This window comes from Zootermopsis nevadensis, unplaced genomic scaffold, assembly GCF_977971745.1.
Source record: "Zootermopsis nevadensis isolate Lab colony 2312 unplaced genomic scaffold, Znev_1.0 Znev_ptg000012l, whole genome shotgun sequence".
Lineage (NCBI taxonomy): Eukaryota > Metazoa > Arthropoda > Insecta > Blattodea > Termopsidae > Zootermopsis > Zootermopsis nevadensis.
In genome coordinates, this window is record NW_028259144.1 from 13,433,212 (window position 1) to 13,460,955 (window position 27,744).

The 27,744-nt window shown below is 36.6% G+C and overlaps 1 protein-coding gene and 1 long non-coding RNA gene across 9 annotated transcripts; one reads left to right on the forward strand and one right to left on the reverse strand.

Annotated features, from left to right (window-relative positions):
• Positions 1–1,086: 1,086 nt before the first annotated feature.
• On the forward strand, positions 1,087–4,831 carry LOC147874001 (uncharacterized). 2 transcript variants are annotated; one of them, XR_015534976.1, is made up of 2 exons: positions 1,087–1,153; positions 1,891–4,831. It is a non-coding gene; the product is annotated as an uncharacterized LOC147874001 (long non-coding RNA). The 2 variants fall into 2 exon arrangements; XR_015534977.1 differs by lacking the exon at positions 1,087–1,153 and adding an exon at positions 1,332–1,421.
• Positions 3,578–24,605, reverse strand: LOC110830068 (uncharacterized). Of its 7 annotated transcripts, none has more exons than XR_015534974.1 (8): positions 23,988–24,604; positions 18,038–21,315; positions 14,595–15,313; positions 12,929–13,207; positions 11,076–11,765; positions 7,518–7,755; positions 6,925–6,973; positions 3,578–4,978 (listed from the first exon to the last, which is right to left on the reverse strand). XR_015534974.1 is itself a non-coding variant. In XM_087348007.1 (6 exons), exons 1-6 carry the CDS (start codon positions 24,436–24,438, stop codon positions 7,626–7,628), a joined length of 5,547 nt encoding a protein of 1,848 aa, XP_087204133.1. In that variant the 5' UTR covers positions 24,439–24,604; the 3' UTR covers positions 3,578–7,625. The 7 variants fall into 7 exon arrangements, 2 of the variants coding, with proteins under 2 accessions (XP_087204133.1, XP_021920167.2); XR_015534975.1 differs by having other exon boundaries at positions 3,578–4,991; XR_015534971.1 differs by having other exon boundaries at positions 3,578–6,973.
• Between the last annotated feature and the right edge of the window lie 3,139 nt (positions 24,606–27,744).

Sequence of the window (27,744 nt, forward strand, 5' to 3'; positions counted from 1 at the left end):
TGAAGCACATAACAATGTTCATATGCTTTTGAAAGGATATGGTATCACATTATTTCAATATACTTAAAATAATTAAAGGAATGGAATAAGTAAAATGTAATTGCATCCTGTTACTATGTATTTTTTACTACCATTGCTCAAACTAAATCTTGTTATTAAAGTAATAAGTTCAGGACTGACTAAATTAAAAATTAATTTTCTGTATGTAAGATTTGAAGCTTTTCACAGCTACTGAATTCAATGAAGTCTCTTCAGGTCTCAGAGTCAGCATCTGGCACTCAATGCTTTCATGAGAAAGTCCAGCCTTAGCAATAATTATAAACTACAGAGTGATTGAATCCATTCTTTGTATTAGCAACTGGCTGCGGATAATTAAATAATCTGTCACGTCATTTATTATACCAAACTGTAATGGAGAAGACAGACACATTGGATACAAATTCCACTCTCAAATAAGTGATTGCTTGAGAATAGCTCATTAATTCTCTGATAATAAAACAACAAATGTTCAACACTGTTAATGACAAAATACCACTACCATACATGATTCTAGGCCAGTTCTATCTCCAACCATAACATCTTATTAATCCAGAGATCCACCTCTCAAATTTTACCTCCTTTTTATCTCTCATGGAGTTGCCCTAAGAGGTTTTCAAACCAAAACTCAGTACTTATTCTTTGCCCCCTCCACCTAACCTACCTATATAATGTGTATAACCCATTAAGTTCCTAATCACGTAACCTTTAACTTACGCGAGACCCATTAGCTGGGCTTTGAAATCTTAGTACCCCCATCCTACGAGAGACTCATGCGCTGGGATTCGTGCATTTCAGTTATGATAGGTTTCGCTCATTGCAGAATACATTACTTTTTCACATACCCGTTTGGTGAGATTTCTGTTGCTTCGAAACCTACTAGCACTCCTCAATACCTCACATTTTGTATTTACTACGGTGCACTTCAAAACACTAATACACAGCTCCACGTAATATTTCTTGCCTTTTTATTTGCACTCTCTTTGCATCTCTCGTGGGGAAACAGGTGTGTCAATTCACTCTGGAAAAATGCATTGGCAAGTGACTCCTGAAGTTTACCTCGAATCGAAGTTTTCTTTCATGGCAGCTGTCCTGCCACCAGGATGACGGAAACGAGGTAAACCCTCAGTATTTCCAATCAACCTTCACACGAGGGCAAGTCGAGAATTTCTGTTTCGTTTTGGCATCACATGATGAAAGGAGGCAGCTGTTTACAGTAGTAAGACTAACAGCTCGAAAAAAAGTTTTTGACCATTTCCAAGTCCGCCATTGGATTAAGAATATGATTACCATTCTGTCTTTTTACATAATTTCTAGCTTCAAAGCATTTCTATGTTCGTCACAAAGTTACCTTCTGTTGTATAACATTTGAGATTTTCACAGTGGTGAGTATGAAATCTTCTGTCTTCTGGGTTGTTGCACGGTGTAGTCTGGTAGATGTTTACCAACGTTTCGGAGGTCATACTGCCTCCGTCATCAGGGCGATTCTTAGTATGAAGATTTCCGTCTTCTGGGTTGTTGCGCGGTGTAGTCTGGTCGATGTTAACCAACGTTTCGGAGGTCATACTGCCTCCGTCATCAGGGCGCCATCATCGCCCTGATGATGGAGACAGTATGACCTCTGAAACGTTGGTAAACATCTACCAGACTACACAGCGCAACAACCCAGAAGACAGAAATCTTCTTACCTTCTGTTGTTGGAGGATTGTGTGCATTTGTCAGTACATAAACTTCACGTTTATCTCTGCAGACAATTACCGTCACGTTATCTCTTGTCCAAGGCCGATTAACACCACATTCCAGTCGTTTGTGTTTGGTCGTGTCATGTGGCATTCTCTTTCTCTTATGTTGCAGTGATCCACAACAGTTGGTTTACTCAGATCGTCAAATAAGTCAGGAGAGGAAAAGAAGCTGCTCGTGTACAACTTACGTCCGTACATTTCTACCTTCTTTGTCAAGCGCTTTACTGAAACGTGTGTTATTACCGTATCTGTGGTCGCTCGTGTTCTGTCCTTCCGAAAAGACCTCCATGCCATATGTATAACACGTTTTGTCATACAATTTGTAAATTTTTATTTAAAAAAGTATGTATTTTGTCTGAAATTTATCATTCCTTTGAGAAGTACTATACTTCGTTTACAGCCTCATCTTCTAAATGAGCGTAATATTTTTGGCAGGTATCGTTCAAGAAGTCAAAAACATTCTTCTTGCCATAGTCTGTCATAGTTTGGATACTTTTGTTAGCAGTACTGTTGTTTGAAAAGTGCGGGAATACAAGAACATGCTTTGTGTTGTCAGGTGTGTCAGCAGTGAACTGATGCACACCCTTGTTTAGATTGTCTGTCGTTTGTCCACACTTGGATACCCTTTCGAATGTAAGTTGGGATTGTATCATTTCATCATTGTAGTCACATTTTTTGTGCCGTGTGTGGTTCTTTGACACTGTTTGAGACTACTACCAGACGACACCCTTTGGACACTCCTTGGGGTGATTGCTATGGTGGAAGTAGAGAATTATTTCTGTCAAGTTAGCTTCCGCCTTAGTCCGTTTCTTTAGTCTTGACCTCTCAGCTGTTGTACATCCAAACCTCAATCAAAGCCTCGGACAGATGGACCAAACAGAGTACTGAATGGAAGAGGAGAATTGAGGCCATGGACAGAATACGGACCGGAGAGCCACAGAAGAAGAAGTGCTGTCTCAATTTGCTGAAATCCTAAGCAGTTCTGATTCAGAAGATAACAATATAAAATCTACTGCATATAAAGTTGATTATAATATCCAGAGTATCTTGTCAGTACATTGTTCGTTTCAGATAAATGTGACTTGGCTGATTCGTGGTGTATCATGTAGATATCTCATACCATTCAGCACATGTATTTATAAACACACTCCATTACCACAAGACCCAGCAATAAAATAAAGTTCTTCATATCTGTAATGTAAATTTCAAAATAAATTCAGAATATCCATATAATATAACAAGAATTTTATCAATTGCCATATTTTTCTGGGAAACACATGGCAATCACAACAGATCTGAGGGTACTGAGGAGGAAACAAAATCAACCAAGAGTATCCACCCCTTCATGTAGCAGTTTCAAGCATAAGTTAACTTCCTGAGATAAAGACAACAGTTATAAAGGTTGTACTTATACGTTTTATATTAGCAAATGCATACAAATACCAATCAAATTATTTAGTTGTTTAGTCACATTAAGTTGCACAAAACTTTTCCACATTAAAAATACATTTAAAAATTATCCAATTTCTTAGCACAGCATGTATCAATACTTATTTCTACATTAAAAATAGAATATTTCACATATTTAGCCCCACCCTTCCCAACAAAATGAATAATGAAGCCTTGTACAATAAGTTGTGGCCTTTAGATGCAATCCTATTTAATTCTGACCAATTTAATTTAATAATCATAACCAATGATTTCACACTGGCTGATATCCCCGCTGCAGTCACAGACTTTAACAAGGGAGGTGTAGGAACAGTATTCAAGGAATTCATAAATAAAAACAGCAGCACAAGTACTGGCAATATTTTTCAAGCATACATGTAATTCAGTCACTCTAAAATATTTATACAGTTGTGTCATAAGGTGGACAAAATCAACTTTTATTTTAAATATGGTGAATAAACTGCAAAATATAACAACTTGAATTTATTCTTCACATCACCCTCATAGGATCTCCTGCCTCTTCCAAGCTGAGATGCAGTTCTATTCATAGTCAAAGTATGTTTCCATCATATACATTTTTGACCATGTTTCTTCCTTCCCCTTGCACTACTGCTTACTCCTGTGAAGACTTGATCTTTCCATTACTGTTTAAAACACTTACTTTAATTTTAATTGATATTTCTTATATCACCGCTACCAATGTGATCTTTATCATGGCAACAAAGTTTAACAAATATTTTTATATGTAGGTTTACCACTTACCAAGTATACGTCATTTTATTTCACCATTAATTTTATAAGGTTAGATGAGCATCAATCACTTCCGACAGTTATTATATTCATCATTCATAAAAGAAGCATATTATCAGTCTTCCTCATCTTCAGACTCAAAGCCAATAGTTCTATGGCTCCTTTATCTTCCTCTGAATATGAATTTGTGAAAATATTCCACTTATATTGTCCCTGCTTGTACAGTTGCATCTTGATCACCATATTACGCAGCTCCATTCAGTTATGAGATCACCACAAATAATCATACAGAAGATTTATACACATTCTACACAGACAACCAACTATTATAGAAAAGTTATTTTAATATAAAAATAATCCTACATCTACATTGTTTGTGCTACATTATACGAGATTTAAACACTCCTGATATATACAAATTTTAGGTTCATTATTAGATAGAATTTGGAAATGTCTGGGATAACTAGAGAGAATATGACATTACTGACAAAAGGCTGTATCTTAAAATTTATAACTACACACAAAATAAGAAAATACTGTATATTATTATGTTACATATAATAGTATACATCTTTTTACACACATATTTCTGAAGTCAGAAACAAGACTGGTACAAGAGAAATTTTATGTTACAAGACACAGTACTTCAAGAACATAACAAATTGGTTCAATGTTTCATTTCCAAGACCCCTTAAGAGCTTTCGCTTTCACTGTGCTAATCTTGTTCTGTGTATGACACACATTACAAGAAATTAAAAGTATGGACAGCTACATGAATTAAAGAGGAGTGCTGGTTCCTGAAAGACCAAAATGTGGGTTCTGAAGACTAAACAGTAAAGAACAAACAGAAACAAGGCATGAATCTGACTGTGTCAAACTTGAATGGAAGCAACTACTGTACAAGTTCTAAAATAACATCCTCCTGTTTCTGTTGACTTACCAATGAACTGGATTAGTATCACCGGATCAGAACTCGTGGAGGAACTACCTTGCCATAATACCTGAAACACAAAGCTATGGGCTGACATAAAAACGTCATATACACTTTAACAAAAAAGTTTTCATACGTTAGGACAAAGGTTTTATGTACATAATGGATGAAGTAAATATTTATAAGAACAATGACAATGGATACAAATTACATCCTCAAGCATATAAATGAAATAACTACAGCTTCCATCTCTTAATAACATGCAGCAGGACTGTTGTAACAAAACCTCTTTCTTATAACACAAGCATCATACCAAAATTTTGCAGGCATGGTTTGCTTTTTTAATAGCTTTATATGATCAATCTTACACTCAAAATACATATGAAGAAGCAATTAAGTGCAAAAGGTGGACAATGATCATCTAGGATGTAATGCACTGTAGTCTTGTTAGGTGGCTATGAATGTTTCGGAGGGACATATACTCTGTCTTCCGGGCAGAAATGAATATGAAAGCACTATATGTTCCTACAAGCTGACAGCATGACAAACCCAGAATCTACATCTTCAATGCTGTGAAAACCCCATCTTTACTAGTTCCCCAATTACAATGGCAGGAGAAGCATAAATGGTACAATGCTCAACTACCCTTGTGATAATTTATTACGGTTGTTTTTACTAGAACCAAGTGGTGAATAGTTTCAGGAAAAGTCTGCTGCTTCAGTTCTAATGAGTATTTAATAAACACCATATATTTAAAATTGTACGCTACTCATAATCAGTCAGTATAGTGACTAGCTACGGGCTGGACGGCCGAGGTTCGATCCCCGACGGGGGCAGAGGATTTTTCCTCTAGCCTCTGCGTCCAGACCGGCTCTGGGGCCCACCCAGCCTCCTCTACAATGGGTACCAGGGTCCTTTCCCGGGGGTAAAGCCGGCCGGGGCGTGATGCTGACCACTCACCCCCATCTAGTGCTGAGGTCAAGGAAGAGAGGAACTATACCTCCACTCACCCCAAACGCCTACATGGCGTATAGTGGGACAAACTTTACTTTACTTTACGCTACTCATAAATAATCTTTGCTATTATATTTATTCTGTGGGCTCTTGTAAACATGATAACCAGTCAAGCAGTCTTGACTTTTGGCATTTCATGCAATTTTTATCATACTGGGCATGATGTCGATACACATCATCTACAGCAGACAGGATTTTCAGCAATGCAATCCCATAAAAGTGCAGAAATTAGACCTTCCAGTTACTTCTAAGTAAAGATTCTGAGAGACCAAACACAGTCCCAAGTGCATATCCTTGCTAGTCAACAACATAGTAGTTACTTAGTAAAAGATGAATGTAGAAGTGGATTTCAATGAAGATGAATTATATATAGCTACTGACTCTGGAGGAAGGGCCCAATTTTATTTTTAAAATTACAAAAGACACAAAAAGGTTCTGGTCTATGAAAGATAATGCAAATAATACAAAATTTTGAAATCTACATTTTCAGAAGTGATTGCAGCAATCACAAAAACAAATGTTTGTTAGCCCCTTCATAAATAGAAGTACACATTTATTTTTTGTTTGGTTTCACAAACAAAAGATTTATCTCTGCATATGGAAGTGTTTAAAGGAAAGTAGGTATCAGAAATTCATCAAATTTTTTGTGATGAATACCGTACATTTCATTTTTTGTAAATAGAAAATAACTATATTGTTAACCACACAACCATTTCCTTATCACACTTTGTAAAAACCACAGGATTTTATTGAAAACTAACAAAATCCACTGGGTAAGATAGATATGAACCATTTCAAGATGGGACTAGACATGTAAATCTATATTCAAATTCCAAAGAGGTGTACTTCAATGGGGTGACACAACCTAGTTCTGTTGGTTGGGAAATATGCCTCTGAAGAGCCAACATTCTGAAACATGTAATACAATCTCAAGCATTTTGAAGTCATACTGTTGCATTTCCCATTCCCATTTAATGAGTAACTATTTCATTGTTTAGTTACCTTAGCATCATCCATTTCATTCTGCAACTGCTACAGTTCCATCTGGTGTCTGGAAACAGAGATGTCTAACACAAAACTTTTTTTATAAAAACAGTATTACAGATTTCCAAATAATATGAACATGATATATTTACATGGATGAAGTTTGAATTAACCAATAAATAAAAAACTGAAACAGTTCCTTAACTAGCAATCTCATGTTAAGAGATTTTTAATTACAGGCATGATATGCATGGTATATAAGCAAACGTATACTAAAATAAGAAACCAAACATTTGTCTGAGTGCAATAAAAACACAAATAATTTAAATGAACGGGGCCTAACAAGAACAAGCTTAACAACACGATAATACGTTACGTATAAATGAGAACATGTGTTTTGTATTTATGAAGAAGTTTAAACAATGAACAGGTAACATATGCATATGCAAACTTACTGATAGAAAATATGTGGTAATAAGAGTTAGCTATTTGTTGGTAGTAATTCACATGCCACAGTACATGCCACACTAAGTGTAGCACAAAGACTTTAACGATCCTCTAAAAAGTAAACGTACTTATAAAAATAGTCTACAGTTTTCAAACTGACTTACAACACCGCCTGCAAATGCTCGATGATGCAGTTTTTTAACGAGGTAAAAGAAGGGAAGAAGCACGGTACACGTGACTGCAAGCGAACTCGGTTTATCTGTCTGTGAATGTCATGTTGTTCTGTGTTTTGTATGATGCTGGTAACTGCACTCCTCATCCTGGCAGCTACCCATCAGTTCATAAGGGCACAGAATGGCAAGCGGATCCAAATGGCCACACCAATCATCTGCAGAATCACCTCTAAAAGAAAGAAAAGGTAGGACAAAAACAGCTTATATATAGCATTAATCGTTCATGACAGTGGGGTATGATTTTTTTTTCTTCTTTTATGAACTGAATGTTACCAGAAGAATAAAATGCAATATTCGACTACATACACAGCATAACTGACAATAAAAGAGGGGAAATGAAGCCACAAGAATACAAGGTTAACCTAAGCTACACAAAAGGAGGTGAGGAAGTAAAAGCGACGTAACTCCTGTGCTTAAGAATTCATGTAACTGTGGTGATCAGAAAACTCAAGGAATAAACATCCAGTATTTATCAGAATGAAAAGTGTATCAAAGTTGAATCTGAAGCAACACCAATATCATGGGGGGGGGGGACATGTAAACAAAGGGATGAATGAAGAGTCCATTAAAATAAGTAAAATACTGATAAAGAAAGAAGTCAATTATGATATTACTTACAGCTATCAAAACAAAGAAGAAAGGGATATAAAGTTGCTCTCTTTAAAATCACAGCAGGAGAGCACAACTCACTGACCTTTTAACCATCTGCAGCACATACATTTGCAGAAATAAAATTCAGACACAAACATCTCCATGCACACACACCTACACCAAAATCATTTATCCCCCTCGCTTCAATTAACTACATCATTTATGCCAGACGTATATTGAGCAAAGGCACCAATATGTCTGCCTAATTTAAATAAAATGTGAATTAATATTTATGACTTATCTGAGTCACATCATAAAGTCTTTCAAAAAGAAAATATGCTGAAGGCTATACTGCAATGAGTTAACAGAGTTCCCTTGTAGGCAAGCTGTTAGGGTATGGGACTAGTGTTGAAATGATGAATACTTTGGTGAGCTTGAATCTGAATATCTGAATAATTTTTCCTTTCAATGGGTAAGTTGTATTCACACCAACACTAATTGTACACTTGTATACTACTCAACCACTATGTTTCAAAACTTCCATGCAGATATATTATCAAGAGCAACTAGAAATAAATACCAAAATTTGCAGATTGTAATATTTAAACAAAAATATCTGTTGCTTGCCTGTAAATCACAAGCAATAGGTAATCGTCAGTATTATCATTCATATTCACACTGTATCATGCGTGCTACATTGGTGAGGCTAGACATGCGAGTGAGGCAGGTATTTATTTTTCTGTGTCTTATTCACTGGAATTCTGAGTCAAAGTTTCCATGTTAGAAACTGACCAAAGACAAACAGTTTCATTTGCAAAAAACATACTGCAGAAGCGTTTTTGTTTTGTAAAGTACACTGATTATATATACAAACTATTATTCAGAATGTTAGCCCTTAAAATAGCCATTTTAATGCCTGGCATCTTTAATAAGGTGTTCACAAACCCTGAGCCTCAATGACAAGATCTCATTCATTTTAACATAAAATGAATTAGAGATCAAACATAACACTGATATGAAGCAACTTCATTGCAGCCATTCAAAACAAATGTCCACAGAGCATCTCTGTTTTTCAAAGGGAGGTCAGACAAGGTTTCCCTCACAGTTTTCTTCACCTTACTCCACACATTCTCAATGGGGTTCACATGAGGCGCTCGTGGTGGCTAGTCAATGAGTTCAACATCAGCTTGCCACAATAGCCATTTTTGAACAACACAAGATTCGTGAATAAAGGATTGGTCCTGTTGAAAACGGATTACTTGATGAGGATAAAGCACTCTTACAGATGGCACCATTAGATGCTACAAGATGCGATTTTTTTAAGTATTCCAAATCACCACAGAAAAGTGCCATTTCAACCTGACCTCCAATTTTGGTGAAAGTTGATGAGATTGAAGATTCCACAGAAAATAATATTCTTGTAAAATTTCAGCACCCATTGTCTTGCAGTTTTTGTTGTTCAGGGGTGAAAAATCATAAGACGCTGACATTTTTGAAACAATGCCTCCACTGAAAGTTATCTGTACAAGGTGCAAAACTCATATGGAGCTTGTTTTAATGCCACTGAAATGCTCTTTTGAGATATATGTAACTCACATTCAAATACTGTAGTTTTGGTTTCATTGCCACCTGATGTGACAATTGACCTTCAATATCTCACAAAAAGCTATTTTTTTTATGAAAAAATTATATTTGGTGTATAATGTTGTACTGTAACACAAAGAAAAATGTCATCCCGGAACAGCCATGGGATAAATCTCTTGTAATATAATCATTACATTACAGACTATCACGACTTCTTCGTGAAACCTGTTGTACATCATTTTGTAACCTGTTCTCACTTTTCAAGCTGTGATTCATCACCATACAGAGTCACCAGTATTCTCCGAACCTTTGTGGCAGTGTCAAGTACTATAGTTCACTTGTCATGGTGAATCTCTTTGCATATTAATTGAGTATATCACTGCTATTAGTTGTGGTAAGTACTTTATGACAAGTGAGCGTTCCCAAGAAATACGTATCAATACCATACACACTTTATAGCTTGTACAGTACAAAAATTATAATATTCTTAGTGAATGCAACATAAAAAAAATTATGATTTTGCTTCCCTGCACCAGAGAAGCTGCAGACACAGGGTGCTGAAATTTTGCAAGAATGCTATTTTGTATGGGGTCTACAAGCGAGCCAACTTTAACTGAAATCTGATAAGGTCAGGTTATAAGTTTTTCTGATCTGGCATTGAATATCTCAGAGGTGGAAGAGAGCTGTACAAGAACATGGTGCAATACACAAAATAAACCTTAAATATGCAGAGAAAAACACACTCCAGTGCTACTTTGTTTACCACAGATTTCATATGTTGTACACGATTCAAACCATAACTTAATAATAATAAGACTGAGTTTCACATATATAATCAAACCAAAGACTATATTATATGAAAGTAATTAATGATGCCATATGTTTTCTGTCCAGAAATAAAAACCAGTTACTAGAGGAAGGAAGGAAAATAACATAATAATGGGAAATGTTAATGTGCAGTATAAGTATAAACAAAGAGTATGGTGGACCAAGTACAAGACTTCTTACAGAACTCCTAATAGCAACAATACAAATTTTAAAGTAATGGTAGCAAAGTGAAGGAAAAAAAGAAATAATTGTCCAGCTGAAAAATACTATTACTGATGCAAATTAACAAAATTGTCTTAAAGCCCCTAGAAGTAGGAGCCACTCTCAAGGCTTGAATGTGTATGTGTGCACATGCATGAATCTGTGTATGCTTATATAATTAATAATGTTAAAAGCCAAAGCCAAAAATACTTAATAATGATGATGATTCTGCTCGATACACAAGCAATAACTTGTGTAGTACCAACCTGAAGTATAATGCCTTGCCTTTTAGAGTGTAAATGCTCCAGCGGTGACCTGTACTTTGCAATGTGTTGTAGCACTGTTTCCTTTGAGCTGCTACTCATTCCCATCACCATAATTTCTGTGGCTTCTGAACGTAAGTCTTCTGATACACCTGTGCTTATTTCCTTAACGTCAGACATAGTAGAAACGCCATTCTGATCCTTCTCAGTCAAAACACAATCACTTTCACTTTTACTTGGAACAGAAACATATTTGTCTGACTTTGAAGCTGCACTGCCATCAATTTTACTTTCTGCACTTGATGATGGCACTGAAAATGCAAAAGGCTGTTCTAACAGTTTAAAACCCAGAGTGTCGGAGCAACTCATATATTTTGGCTGTGAAATGTCAGACTTGGTAACCAACATAGTGGAATTTTCAGTAGACTGGCTGGGTACTATTTTGATTTTTTGCAAACCACTTTCTTCATTCACATCCAGTGCAGGGGAAGCACAAACTGTATTAGAAATTTGGGTATTATCTTCAGTGCCCTCGTATGCAATACAAGCCTTCCTTACTGTTGTCTTATCCTGCACTGGCATTTGAAAATTAATAATAGCTTGATTCTCATCACTGTCCTCCAAATATTCTTTCTTTTTAGACATCTGTCGTGTCTGAGCTCCAACCTGTTGTAGTTTAAGGTTCATAAGCTCTGCACCTCCAGCTGGTACCCTAACATATATATAGAAAAAAGAAAAATATTAAGACAGTCACCCAAAATCATAAGAAATATTGCAGAATATTTAACTATCAGACATTTTAAACATAATTCAGCAGTAACTACTTTCACATCATGCATATAGCACACATATAAACACAACAAAAGATACAAATATATGTACTTAAACTACTCTCCATGCATTCTTTTCAAGCAAAACATAATCTGAAATATCAAATATGGCCTTCAGTGCACTCAAAGGAACAAATATCAGATGCTGAAAATTGTCTAAGTCTGAAACTATAAGTAATATAATAAGCATACAGCTTGCATAATAATTTCAATAATATTTCCCTATTAAGCAAAGACACCAATATCTCTGCCTAATTTGATGAAAAACATGAATTAATATTAATGACTATTAATGAAAGTCTCATAGAAAAAACAGGTGATTAGTCAAGACAGCTGGTCTCTTAGGCTGATTTTTAACCTGGAGTATCCTGTATATGAATTTGGAGTGTTGCTACTTTTGATGGGTCAAAATTCTGATTCACAAACATAGGAAATTGTCATGTCAGTATGAAGTTTGTAGCTATACTAATTCCAATAACTATTAGACTAAACAAAGATGTTGACAAAAAAGTGGGAAGCTGAATGTAAATTTGAAATACTATGACATACCTGCAGACAGAAACAATGAGTCTAGCTATTAAAAAATTAAAACTTTCAACTAACACACCTAACTACATCTTTGTATCATTATATTACATGAACTTGGTCACCAACACCAAATTCGAATTTGTATCAGGTGGACAATGCAAGTGAAAAAGTGTTCAGGGCAAGGATGGAAACCTACTGATCACAGCAGTTCTCTTACTAAGATATAACTTTATATACAAAATACAGAAAACCAGAGGTAAAAATCTATTTGCTCACATACAAAATACTTGAGATCCACAAGTGAAATGATTCAAAGAAAAAACCATAGCCCACTTTGTACCAAGTTTCAAACAGGTCAAAAAACAGGAAAAATACCAACTATCAACTTAATGTAAATTTAAGCCATAGGCCTTCAGTGTATTCTGTAGAAACTTTTGAAACAGAGACTTATTGATAACAGATTCAGTTTTAGTTACATCAAAGAGTAGAGCCTGAACAGACAGACTTCTGTACTTACTTGTAATGACGGCCTTTTACACAAATCCCTAATGACAGGCAACTTTTGGACAGACCAATACACTCTGCTCGTCCTCGGGCCACGCGCCTATGAGATTCTGCCATATCATTACACATATTTGAAAGCAATTCCCTCTGGTGAGCAAGCTGTTCTTCAGCTTGGCATAGTTCTCGACGAACACGATGAAGCTCCGTCAAACATTCGTCTTCTTTGGCACGTTCTATTTTTACTTTGTGCAGCAGAGCTGTCATACTTGTCAGGTCATCTAGTATTTCATACCTGTGTCAAAACAAATTTCGTAACTAAGCTCATGTTTATGCATAAATCATGCCAAAGCTTTTCTGACATTTACTGAAGGGATATTACAAATTCTAATTTGCCATGCATGTGTTCCTCCTTTTCCAATCTCACCCCCTCCTGCTGCAATTCTGGTATAAGAATATGTACGGCAAAAATGGATAGAAAGAACAGTACTTTTCCCATTGTCTTATTTACATGCTGTAACAACACTATCAGCAAATCTATTTGCAGTAGTGTAGTCAAAATTTACTTCGTGAAAATTATCTTAACATAAAATTCGTGATTCCCAGACGTCGCCAATCTTTCATCGCCAAACAATTACATCATCAAACAATGTTATGTCATATGTTTACTCGGCATTGTTGTGTTGGTATACCAACACAACAATGCCGAGTAAACAAATGACGCTTCACGACGACGAGATCACCAACTACCAAGACAGTCGCATGATCACTGCTCCAGAAGCAGCACATCGCATTCTTGAAAATAAAGATTTGACTGACAGTTGGCCTCCGAACAGCGACATAAAGAACTAAAACATCAGACCTATTTAAGAAATGAAGAAAAGTGAAAGAAGACGTTATCAACTATTTGAAGTACCAACACCAACAAGGTAAATTAATACTAATAATACTACTCATTCGATATATTACAATTACAAAAACTATTATGAAAACTGACTTTATAATCGATTTTAAGACGAAGATTTGCAAGGGTGGAGTTGGACGTAGAAAGTTGACTGACCAAGAACAGTTGGCCTCTGCACAGTGACGTAAAGAAATAAAATATCAGATTAGAGAAAGCGCTCCGAAAGGAGCGCATTCCTCTAGTTTTTTAAAAATATGACTCAACTGCATCCTTCAAAACGTTTCCTGCCAACAGAATATGAGAATTTCCACTAAAAGATACAAACTGCTCATGAACAAATTATAAAATCCTTATGTAAGAGCTGGAATGAGTTCATGTAAGGACAAACATAATGGAATTCAGAGTTGTGGCTGCCTTCATATTGGACTCAACAGAATAAAATTACTGAATAGTTGGATTTTTAGACTTTGTCCATCATCTGATCACTGGACCAACAATTGAGATTAGTGCATCCTAACGGACTCCACAGAATAGGTGCCCTTCCCCTTCACCACACCTGAAGACAAGGATAGATCCAATTCTCAAAACATTGCATAATTTTATAACATCAGACAAAGTCCAAAAACCCAGACCCAAAGTCCAGACTGTATTATACCATCATCAGAACCCTTCAGAATAGTAATAAATATGATTTTGAGTCCACCTCTGATCAATGAACTAGGAACAGTTAAGCGATATATACATTCAATGCATGCTTGCTTACAAGAACTCACATTACCTTTTTGACAGTAGTTGATGCTCAACTTGTGCTAATTTTTCTTCCTTGTCATCCAGTGACTCATCACAGGCAATCCCTTTGCTGGCAAGACCATCACTTTTACACGCAGACAGTCCAAGAACCCCATCCTTTAATGATGTATGCTCCTCTGACCCCATCACTGATTCCTCTTCCTTTCTTATCATACTTTCTAACTTTTCAGATTTTTCTGAAGTCTCTCCTTGCAGTTTTTTTGAAATATGAATTACCGATGCAGCAGTACAGACAGTTCTGGAAACATTTTCTGCTGAATTCTGCAGTAATGCATCTGTTGAAACTATTAAATGACTAGGGCTTTCAATAAAAGCTGTTTGGGTAACATTTGATGCCATTGTGAGGACTGGTCCCCCACTAACCATAATTCCTGTAGACCCTAGTGCATGACCAGCTGGATATTGTTGCTTGGCTTCATTAACTGCAACATTTCCCTGAATGTATGTGGAGTGTGAAGTTCTGAAAATCTTCTTTGAATCACTCGCAACCTTTGCAGATGCATGACTGCTCTGTGAAACTTCCTTGTTTTCAGCACTAGTAAGAGAAGTTAATTTTGTGTTGGTCATATTTTTGGGCAATGGTTTTTGCTGCTGTTGGCATCGTTTCCTTTGTTCTTCAAGCTCCACAATCTGCTGCTTGAGACGATGGTACTCTTCCTGTTGAGATGATGGCAAATGGCGAACAGCCTAGAAGAGAATTATAGACGTTGCTCGACTAAAAAAGTATTTCTATATATAACTAGTTTTAACCCACAAATAACAAAGAACAGAACAGCTAAATTAATGTAAAATTTGCAAATATGATGTAAAAATACACAAGCCATTATCATGTTCACCATTACAGACAAAATCAAGCAGGAAAACCCCTTATGGTACTTTTTTTAGCTCTCTCAGTTGAAATCAATGAGTTTAGAGTGCAGTCAAGTATTTTTTCACAGTAAAGTAGCCTCTGAGAATATATTATTTTTTGTTGCATATATTCAAAAATAATATCTTCCGTAATCTGAAAAAAATAATCAAAAATATACTTACAATTACATTCTGAAACACTGATTTCTTCACCTCCACGGATATTTTATCTTTCTGAATATATTATTTTTCCTAGTTTTATGCTAGGAAAGCATGCAACCAATCTGCTTGGGCAACTGCAATACTCATGTGAGGTCTAGTGTCCTTATTTAATAACAAGGCATTCTGAACAATGCATTAACTCTGTGTATGTCCATCAGTGCTATTCATTTCTCTTGCATTGTTGCAATCTGCTTAACTGTTTTCATATTTCTTTCCTGGCAATGATTTACACAACTGAAGCACTTGTAGTTCGTACCACCTGCTCAACAGAGCATGCTACTTATAGTGATTGTGATTCCAGTCTGTGAGGATGTATCTCTAGAGCTCATCCCCCTTCCTTCTTATGGTTATATCTGTTTCATTATCAATTACCATTCTGCACTTTGTAACAATATTTAATGTTAAATTCCATACTACTGCTGGATTACCACCCTTCTTGATTTACTTTTTGTTTTATAAGGAGTGTCCTATAACACTTAACTGTCGAAAGTTCAATGTTTCCACATTGCAAAATTCATAAATGAACTTGGGATTATCCTGGTGGAGATGCATGAGATCAGTCATGTCTTGACAGATACAAGATAACAAAGATGCATGAGATCAGTCATGTCTTGACAGATACAAGATAACAATCTATTACACTTCATAACAAATCACTTAGAAGGGCTGATTGTGATGCTGACCACTATTGGATGGTTGCAAAATATAGGGAAAGATGATCAGTAAGTAAATGAACAACACATAAGAAGAGATCTAATCTAAAGAAGCTGAACAACGCAAAAGCTAAGCAAAAGTGTCAGGTCAAAATCTCCAAAGATTTGGATGATAATGTGGACATCAACAGGGCTTTGAAAACATTCAGTCTAGGTCATTACAAGTTAAAGCAGCACAAACAATGACTTCACAAACTGTTCAAAATTACAAGATAAGAGGAAGAAAGCTATACTGTAGTGGCTGCAGAATATCAAATGATTGGAGATAGTACGAACAACGCAAGACCTGATACTAGAACTATCAGAACAAAGGAAAAGGAACATCTGAAAGACAGAATTATGAGTTAATATAATTAGAGACATGTGCAGAGGCATAAATGAATTTAAGTAGGAGTGCCAACCTAAAACTAACTTGATAAAAGATAAGAATGATGATCTGCTTGCAGATCCCCACAATATCTTGAATAGGCGGAAGAAATCACTTTCATCAGCTATTGAATTTTTTTTGTAGTGTTCTGTCTGACGACAGGTCCATATATTATGAACAGGATCCTTCCAACCTCTTCAGGTTGTCAGGGACCTGCTCATACATATATACATTCTTGGCAGAGATGATCAGAAGTGGTTTGCCATTGCCTTCTTCTGTGTGTGTGAGTGGAGTAATTGTTGGGATGCCACGGAGAAACCGGGGAAGCCCCCGGAGGAAAACTCCGTGATGCCTAGACCACGGCCTTGCCCAACACAAGTTATAAATTTGAGCACCACCGGGAATTGAACCCGGGACCCCAGGCTTACAAGGCTAGTGTTCTGACCACTAGACCACCATGGCTCTCTATTGAATGTACGTGGAGTAAATTACCTTAGGCAAACTGAAATACACACAGCTCATCCATTAACAACAAACCCTAGTTCTTGTGAGATTAAGACAGCCACTGAAAAGTTTAAATTACTAGGTATTGATCAAATTCCAGCTGAATCCACTGAAGCAGCAACTAATATATCACATTTTGAGATCCACAAACTTACTGATTATATTTGGAAGAAAAAATAGATTAGTGGAAGGATTATATCTACTTATAAGAAGGGGCAATAAGACTGACTAGTAGCAAAATCACTGTTATCAACTACATACAAAATTTAGCACATTTACAATTATTCTTTTAAGGTTAACTCCAAATGAAGGCAAAATTATTGAGGAGCATAATAAGTGTTGTAATGGATTTACCAATCACATGTTGTGAATTTGTCAGATACAGGTAAAAAAATGGGAGCACAATGGAACAGCAAATTAGTTATTTATAGACTTCATGACAGCCTATGATTCAGATGGTTCCCGTAACATTGGTCTCTTCATGTAACTGACATGGTTGACTGCCTAAAAAAACCATGGCCTGCACAACCATGTAACTACTGATCAGTATCAAGTACAATTGAACTGCAATACAGGTGTCTTCTATTGTTGCAAGTCAGTAAACTGCTCCTAGCAGTTCACAATATTGGAGCTGAACGGTATCATGTCTTTGTTGCACTTATTATTTTTAGTGGGCAATGTTTAACCCCTGTCAGATTTATTTTCAATACAGTAAGTGCTGAATTGACAACTTATGCATATAAAAAAAATTCTTACCAGTGGAGTAACTGATGATATTGGATTAGCTTTCCCCCCTGTACTTTTATCCGGTGTCAAATTCTTCTGTATCACAGAATTTGCTCTGGCCTCCTGTGACTTCCGTGCCTGTTTCAGAAATATGTCCACACTCTTTTCAAAGTCAGATGACACAGGCTGTGTTGGAATTGAACACGTATTCTGTTTACCAGACAATGGATGAGCAAGATGTGATGATATTGATGAAGCAATAGTATTGTCACAATTCGCAGGTGGATCACACGGTGCAACGTGTGTAGCTGAAGTGGATACAGTCAACAGCGGCACCGAAGAATCGTTTTTTATCACACATCTTCGTTTAGGAGCCGGGGTTATCTTATCCTCTTCATCCTGACTATCTGAATCTTCTCCTAAACGTATCACAAACCTTTGCGTGTGCTGTACAGATGCAACTGAACTCTCTGCAATTTTTCTTCTGCAACGTTCATCATCTACCATTTCAGTTGGCACTGTTACTTGGATTGTAGTTGGTTTGAATACTCTGGGATGAAACACAACTCTTGACAATGGATTTCCAACGGGCTTACACTGTGTGTTGCTGGCCTTTTTTACCTCTATACTCATGCTCTGGGCATCACTACTAACAGTACCTGAAGGCACTCTAACTTGCTTCATATTACTGGGATTTCTGTTTACACCAACTAAAATCTGCTTTATGTTTGTTCCTGGAAACCCCTTCCTTAAAGACTTCTTCCACCAGTTTGTTCTAATGATACTTCCCTTACTATAACTGGAGAAATTACTCTGGGAATGTTCAAGTTTCTTACTGAGCACTCTTGGAGTAGTTTTATTGCATCCTTTCAAATTTTGTGAGGGGTCTAGAAGCTTGGATGGTAGTTTCTCTTTTCTTTGAATAAGTGAAATTTGATGTTGATTTTTTGAACTACTAATGCTGCATGGTGAAATGAGCTTAGGTGAGACAGAAAGTAGGGGATCTTTGGTTTGTTTGGAAAATACTTTAGAGGGGCCAGAAACTGCAGATGTGGAAGATTTCCTCAACAATGTTGTCAACACTTTAGCTCTCAGTATTTCTTCATCTTCATCCAAATTCACTGAGCTCTGTTCCCACTGTTGAGACTTGCTTTCCTTCTTTGTTGTAACTAGTTCATTCAAGTTGCCTTCTACTTTAGCCTCTGGTAAAGAACATCGTCCAACTTCATTCAAAACAATCATATTAGACAGATCATTATTTACTAATTCACTTGAATTTTCTTCCACTTTAAAATCTGTTTTGTGTACAGTACTATCTCTGCCTTGCATAGAAACATAATGACTTTGACAAGGAATTTCTGTTTTCATTCCATTCAGTTCCTGGATATGAGGATTCATACTAGAAAAAGGCAACTTTGAAGGTACTGGAAATAATGAGCTAGAATTACTTTCAGCCACACCTGATGGTTTTGTTGGTGCAGCGGGTAGTGATTTCCTGAAGGATACATAACTCTTGGAATGCAAGTGCACCTTCTTATTCCCATCCCAGTCCTGATAAGAAACATTTGTGGGATCCATTTTATAAAGCTGTGCACACATAACAGCATCTCTTCTACGAACCTCAGTTTCTGTTATGGGAACATGCACTCCTATCTTGGATGTGATGAGTGCATTAGAAATAACTGGAGAATTTATATCTGATGACACAAAGGAACCAGAAACACTAGGTGACAAACATGAATCAAACTGACTGCTTAAAGCCTCTAAAGGAACACCATCCAAGTCTGCACGTTGAAGGTCAGAACTGTTATTACTGTCACATAACTCATTATACAACTGCTGTGGTGGGAATGAGGATGAAGGAAATGGTAGCTGAGAGTTGGAATAATTAACTGAATTCAGCGAAGAAACTTGTACATTACTGCTGCATATTCCTGGTAACTGACAAGTTTTTGGATCAAATTTGGCTGTCTCAGGACTCCTACATACTGCAACTGCAGGGTTCCATGCCAATAACATCTCTTCACTTTGGTTCAGTTTTAAATCCAAAGGATTGTCTTCAACCGTGAACAATGGCTCATTAATGCAAGGAACATTATGTGTACTATGATCTTCATGTGTTAATTGTAAAAATGTACTTGTAGAATCTGTTGGCAATGGTATATCTCCAGAAATAGGATCAGTAATTATCTCATTTTGTGCACTTGATTCATCATCAGTGTGGGAGAGATCCATATCCACAAGAGTAGTTGTCTCATCTGGTTCACTTGGGACAGCTACCTTTGAAATGACTTCTGGTTTCAGTACTTCATGGCCTGATTCACCTTTCCCACTACCAATCTCAAACTCTGATGGAAAAGGACTGTTTACAATGTTTATTTTCTTTGTCTTTAAAGTAACACCACGCTGTTTTCTAACTTGACATTTCTTTAAAATTGCTGATTTTAAAGCCTCTAAGCGTAACTGCATAACTTCATCGTCTTCCAACTTTGGCTTTATAGTTTCTTTACGACGGTTGGACTGTAAAGCAAGAAGACGCAACTGAACTAAATCATCTTCATCAATATCATCAGTTTGTTTTACACCTGCTTTGTCTCCAATTGATTTCATTTTGTCCTTTTTATTTACTTTCTCTGTCAGGTCACATTCCAATAGCTCACTGTCACTGTCATCTATAGTAATAACTACTGGCTCAGGCTGTTTAATAACAGGCAACAAATCAATATCAAGTTCATTTTGGTTTGTTATCTCTGTAGTACCTTCACTGTTTTCATTATTTGATGTCACCACATCAACAGGAGGCAAGAGATTTCGCAACTTTCTCCTCAAACTATGCTCCAGTTCCTGACCTTGAATACTGTCCTCATTTTTCTTCACACTTTCAACAATGTTTTCTTTTCTGATTGAAACATTAGTGGTCATCATTGTCTGCAGCCTCTTCAATAAGCTGTTTCCATGACCACTACAATCATTCTTTTCAATTGTATTTGACAACTTCTTGATCAAGCATTTCCTACTGTCCTTTTTCTTTGACCACCGATGTTTTTCTCTTTTAGAACTAACACTTCTTTTTTTAGAATGAGAACATTTAGATCTTGTTTCTAACTTCATAAATGCATCTTTTTTCTTCTCCTCTTCTCCTGGTTCTACTCTACTTCCTACTTCACTGTCAGGCTTGCTGTCACTGGATAACGGTCGCCTTGGCTTGGGGTTATTTAAAAGAGAATGCCGACGTTTTCTCTTACACTTCCTCTTAACTGTAGTTTCTTTCTGGCAATCATGTCTGTTCTCCTTCTCTTGCACAATATCTGAAAGTAAGAACAAACTGGGTCAAAATCTTATCAAAAACCTAAAACCATCATGTGGATGAAACATTATATAAACACTCCTTCCAACAGAAAAGGCACACAAGACATTAGACCCAACTCAACATCTACAGAGCTTTTTTTTTTAATGTTCTGTCTGACAACAGGTCCATATGAACAGGATCCTTCCATCCTTTTCTCGGACTGGGACTTGTTCATATACGTTCTTGGCAGATGATCCAGAAGTGGTTTGCCATTGCCTTCTTCTGTGTGTGAATGGAGTAATTGTTGGGATGCCACGGAGAAACCGGGGAAGCCCCCGGAGGAAAACTCCGTGTTGCCTAGACCACGGCTTTGCCCAACACAAGTTATAAATTCGGGTGCCGCCGGGAATCGAACCCGAGATCCCAGGATTACAAGGCCAGCGTTCTAACCGCTAGACCACCGTGGCTCTCTACAGAGCTACTGCCAAGAAATGTACCACCACCACCACCACCACCAATGGTGGTAGTGGATTCTCTCTCCATACACCAAAATAACAGCCTGAATGTGCATTGCCAAATTTAAATGTCAGGAGCATAATGTGAGACACAACTACTCGTCAATATCCGAGGTTACTGTATGGCATTTCTTTTCCACTTTATATTGCAGGAGTGCACATTATGCTGTATGGGGCTCAAACCAGATCAAATCAAATTTTTCTCTTTCAGTCACCATGTTGTTATTTTACACTATACAAACAATTATTACACCAAAATGTTGTACTTACCAAAAATCTGCAATCATACATCATTGCATGGCTCTATTACATACAAGTGGCGCTAGTTTCAATCCTATCTCTAAGTTTGTTTATCTGCCAGGCTGATTGAATCAATTGTAGTAAATTGTGCTATTTTATAGTAGATCCCAATGACATAATGTCCATACGAAATGTCATTCACATCCAACCAATAGTTTTCAAGTTGAATCAAGCAGACAGATATGCTCAGCCTAATATGCATTCATTTCATTCACATTGTGCAAGGAACACATAAACAGCACCACACACAATTACCATGCAAAACAATTCAATGTCACATGTGAACTATAGCATTTGACATTGCTACAAAGGGTCAGAAAGGACTGATAAATGCACAAATTACAGTATGTGACACTGCTACAAAGCCTCAAACATTGATGACTGCAAAGAGATGAAAACTGGGAAGAGATTACAACATTGCATATCAGGCTCTATGAATAACTCTAGAGAGCCTGCAATGTCATGCTTTTTTATTACAAGAGAGCCCATAGCTGTCCCAGGATAACATTTCTCTATATGTTAGATTACAACACCGTGAACCAAATATTTTTCTTGCTGAAAAAATTACATTTTGTGAGAAACTGAAGGTCAAAGGTTACAACAGGTGTCAATGAAACATAAACTACTCTGCCTGAATGTGAGTCATATATCTTTAAAAAAGATAATTTCATTCACTTTTAAACAAGATCTATATAAGTTTTGTAACTTATACAGAAGTCAGTTGTGATAATATCTGATGAAAGGGACATGCCAAAAAAGTGCTATTTTTTATGTTTTTGCACTCAGCACCACAGCAACTGCAAGATTACTATTCTCTGTGTAGTAGTCTACAAGCTCACAAACTTCAATTAAAATCTGATGATGGGTTTAAAATAAAAAAATTTTGTGATGACTTGGTATGTAGACTCCTTTGCCTTCACTATGGTGTCCAATATGGCACTGATGCCCATCCAAGACTACTAACCAATGGAAGTAAAATCAACCATACTTCAAAACTACAGAATCCACAAATTAACCCAGCCCAAACATAAACTTAATACACTATTAATATTCATTTGTAATTATACATAGAATCTTGAGATATCTAATCCAGGAACAGGACGGCATGAACACACATTGCTCCTTTTCAGTTCAAAATATTTTGTCTTCCCGTCTGATTTCTAAGAACCTGAAAATTAAAGTATACAAAACAATAATTTTGCCTGTTGTTTTGTATGGGTGCAAAACATGGTCTCTTTCTCTTTGAGGGAGGAACATAGATTGCAGGTGTTTGAGAATAGGGTGTTAAGGAGGATATTTGGGCCTAGGAGAGAAGACGATGGGGTCTGGAGAAAACTGCATAATGACAAACTTAAAAATTTATACTCCTCTCCCAGTACCGTCAGGGTGATTAAGTCGAGAAGAATGAGATTGGCAGGGCATGTAGCGCGCATGGATGGGACAAGAGGTGTACACCGGGTATTGGTTGGGAAGCCTGAGGGGAAGAGACCACTGGGGAGACCTAGACGTAGATGGGAGGATAATGTCAGGCGGGATCTATGGTAGATAGGAGTTGAAGGAGACTGGATTATGTTGGCCCAGGTCAGGGTTCGGTGGAGGGCTTAGGTTAATTCGGTGATGAACCTTTGGGTTCTGTAAGCCATCTAGTTAGTTAGTTAGTTAGTTATGTAGACCTCTGACCAGACAACTATGCTGAACTGCTAACACACAGATTCTCCGCCGTAACATCGATCAGCAATCAATGCACATAACTATAACTCAGAAGGATTTGAGATTTTCACGGAATGTGGGTGGTGGGAGGAAGGTGTGAAAAGGTTGGTAAAATTCTACCAGACTACACGGCGCCAAACCCAGAAGACAGCCAACTGTAACTCACCTTCATCCTTTGCAATCTGCTTAGGCCTCACAGATTTATATTCACTGAGCATATCAACAAAATTATCTTCCCTTCTACGGTCATCTACAGCTGGGTTCAGAGTCACATGATAAACATCGTTAATAGATTTATTCGTTTGTTCCTTATATTTTATAACATTTAACCTCGACTGATTTCCTTCTGTAGTAGACGAAAAGCATTTACTTTTACGCTTACATGCTTTAGGGACACGGCAATTATGACTGTGAGTTACATATTCTAATTTAACGATCTGAGAAATAGGATATTTATTGCCGTAAGAACTTTCATTGGCTTTTCTGCAGCAAATCGATGGGGTGTCTTCATCCGAGCTTACATCTTCTAATGAACCATCGTCTTGAATTTCACCTTCTTCGGGCTCATCTTCATCAATACTTTTTCCTTCAGAAGCGAAAACCTTTCCTTCGGACATTCTGTTGCTAAATTACAAGTCAACCCTGCCAAAAAATTAAGCTCCTGACCACCATATAAAATGGCGTTCCAATACACACACCTAGTATCACGAAACACGTTAGCACATTCACAGACACACACACACGATCATGGACACTTAAAGCGCACGTCTTTTGCCTTTATCGATCTGTATCGCTTCCTGGCACAGAATCAAATCCAACAACGTGTTCTACCACAAGATGGTACTAGTATAGACACCTGTGGTTCTTGAATATTAGATCCAGATTTCTACAGCTGCCAATAGAATGCATGACACTACTATTGAATTGATTCCAATAAGGGCAAATGGATATAAAATGAGAAATTTAAATGCACCCTGCAATAATATTTCCAAATAGTTTAGATAAATATATATATATATTTAATCTATTCAAAACATAATATAGGATAGACTAAAATGTAATGAAAATTAAGATAGAAGGAAACAGAAAGGCAGCAAGGAATTACAGCATTATACAAGAATTAACTGTGGATTAAACCAAGAAAGATGGCAGCATTCTGGAATATCAATATCAATTCAGAAAATAAAAATAAAATGTTGACAGTGGAACCACGGTTCCGGAGAATCTGACGTAAATACGTCTCTGTAATGTAATGTAATAATTTTTATATAAGAAAAGTACTTGTGATATTCTAAAACGTTTCTACCAGCACATAATTATCTACTCTACGACGCATTTCTTCTACAACCGATTCACAGCTCAGCTATTTCCGTAATAACGAAAGCGGATTGTTGACGGCAGTAATGTAATACAACAATGCCGAGTAAACAGATGACGTTTCTTAGGTAACATAACAATGCACGTAAGCTGACCATTGTTGTCGGTCCATATTTACACATTGTTGAAATGGTTCTTATACGTTTTCCTTTCACTTTTTTGCCGAATGACCCTTCCGTATAGACGTATTTACGTCAAAAAATAACCCAAAGATAACATTGTACATTTAGATGCTTATCAGTATTGTAAGATGACCTTTTGAAATGGGGCTATCTGTGTAAGAGTGTAATGTATTAAAAATCAATTAATATTGTAGATAAATCTGATGATCACAGCTTGTCATGTTCAAGTGGTATGGGAAATTTCTCATTATCAATTAAAGATAAGACAACATTAATCCAGTACCTCACGAAACCTATGACGAAAGAATACAAATATTCGATTCATAAAGTTAAGGAAAGCTATTTAAATGTTAATGTGAAATCTAAAATACTTGCTTCCTTGAAAAAAATACATTTTCAAATTAATTTTCATTTTAAACATTTCACATGAATAATTGTGTCAGTGAAAGACATCTTCCAATTCCCCACAAAAAGAAAAAAACTATTAATTTAATGAACTATTTATACAGAAGAAATATTATTTGGTAAATATTTAATTTTTTTTTTACAAACTTGAATATGGATGAAATCTACCTACATGCAGGTTGATATTTATATATTTCTCATATTAAACTCATTTGATAAACAAGAAAATATGAACACTAAATGTTTATACAACTGTAAATTGCTGGTATTAAATGAGCCAACATGTCCAAAAGAAATAGATAGTTTTATGCAATTCAAAACTGGAAATTGTGACATTCTTATGGTTAAAATACTACTGCTCCAATCATTTGCACAAATTTTAAGTTCTTGCAGACTGCATTGAATTGACTACTCAATTATTCTTTTTACTGATTGCAAAATATAGGCACTGAAGTCAAACTCCAATACAGTCCCCTCTACATACAGCCAACTTCACATTGCATTCATGAACATCTATGAACAGAAATTCCCCCCAAAATTCAAAGGGAATTCTCTGGTTAAGTGCCACCCTGCTAGCCATCACATGCCAAGGTGTGCAGCAAGACAGATATACTGTTTAGCATTATAATCAAGTCTGATAACAGTGCAATGTCATTTTGTTTCTACCAGCTATACAGATACCTTCAATGTTTAGTTGCAAATAAACTATTGCATTAACAAATAAAACCTACTCATGTAAGAATCCATCAATAGCACTTCAGATGGGATTAAACAAGCTCTGTATAATAACAGATAAAATTCCAAGAATCTTAGCAGAAGAGTTACAACTTCACTACATTTTTCTGTATGACTGGGCTTGTAAACTCTTATAAAATTAAAGTGTTTTCTGATCATTCTAAAGGATAATGCTGATGGTGGGATGGAGACTACCTGCCCCACAGAGAAGGAACCCTTTTGCTCCCTTATTTACCTGATGATGATGATGGAGACAGATCCAGTCCCAAAACGTCCTTTTATGAGAAACAACAAACAATGTCCAAAATGTTAGCCAAAACTAAAGTGTTTTATCCATATTTTCTGTGTGTGACTAACAGCTGCCTGACTGGCTACAGAGTAAGGGAGTTAAGTAAACAGAGACACAGGCAGGGCCGTACTTAGGCATAGTTGCATGATGCGCTAGCCTGGGGCCCCGCAGATACAGGGGCCCCCAATAAAGTTAAAAAAAACACGAATTTTACTACGTAAAAATTACAATGATAAATATCAGGGTCATGCAAGGTACCTGAGACCCAGATGCAAGAAGAAATCGGTGTTCCCTTACTTATTCGAAATAAGAAAATATTAAACCGCGCTGCAATGAGTAAACCAAGTCGTGAGATCGGGCCACAACAAATATTTCCTTTTGTCTTATTGTGTGCATTTTTATATATTTCTGTGGCAACCAATGACAAAATTATATTATTATTTCTAATTAAAAATATTAAACGTTTTGTGCTTTATCGATCATGGCCCCCTGGATTCCAGGCCCCGGTGCTCCGCACTCAGTGAACCCCCCATTTGAACAAACCTGATAAATACGATTTTTTTTTTTTACAAAAAGACCCTGTAAAATGCCATTTTACAATTATTGTTGTATTTTTTCAAAAAGACATTACAGGAGTAATTTCTCCGCAAGAGCTTAGTGTCTCGGGCCCCGAGAAGTGTAAGTACGGTCCTGGATACAGATGTGAATAATCACAATGATTTGCAGAACAGAAACTGAATAAGTTATTTAAGGACCAACTAAAAGTACATGGACACTAAATGTGCCTGACAAAATGCCCATCATGTAAACCAAGAAAATCTAGCTTACTTTGAAATGAAGCCCTTAATGACAATGGTGGCTATTTTTGGAAGGACAAGTTAATAATCTTGGCATGATGAAGGTGTTCTCTGATTTCCCAGTTTCTCAACAGTGCTGACCAGCAGGTTTCTGATAAATGATAAGTTTACTCTACACGCTTAACTTAATCTTTCCTC

Coding starts and splice junctions, on each gene's coding strand:
- LOC110830068 (XM_087348007.1), bottom strand. CDS start 24,438: ATGTCCGAAGGAAAGGTTTTCGCTTCTGAAGGAAAAAGTATTGATGAA. Junction 15,314..18,037: donor TATCATCAGTTACTCCACTG/GTAAGAATTTTT, acceptor ATTCTCTTCTAG/GCTGTTCGCCATTTGCCATC. Junction 7,756..11,075: donor GAGCATTTACACTCTAAAAG/GCAAGGCATTAT, acceptor TCTTTCTTTTAG/AGGTGATTCTGCAGATGATT.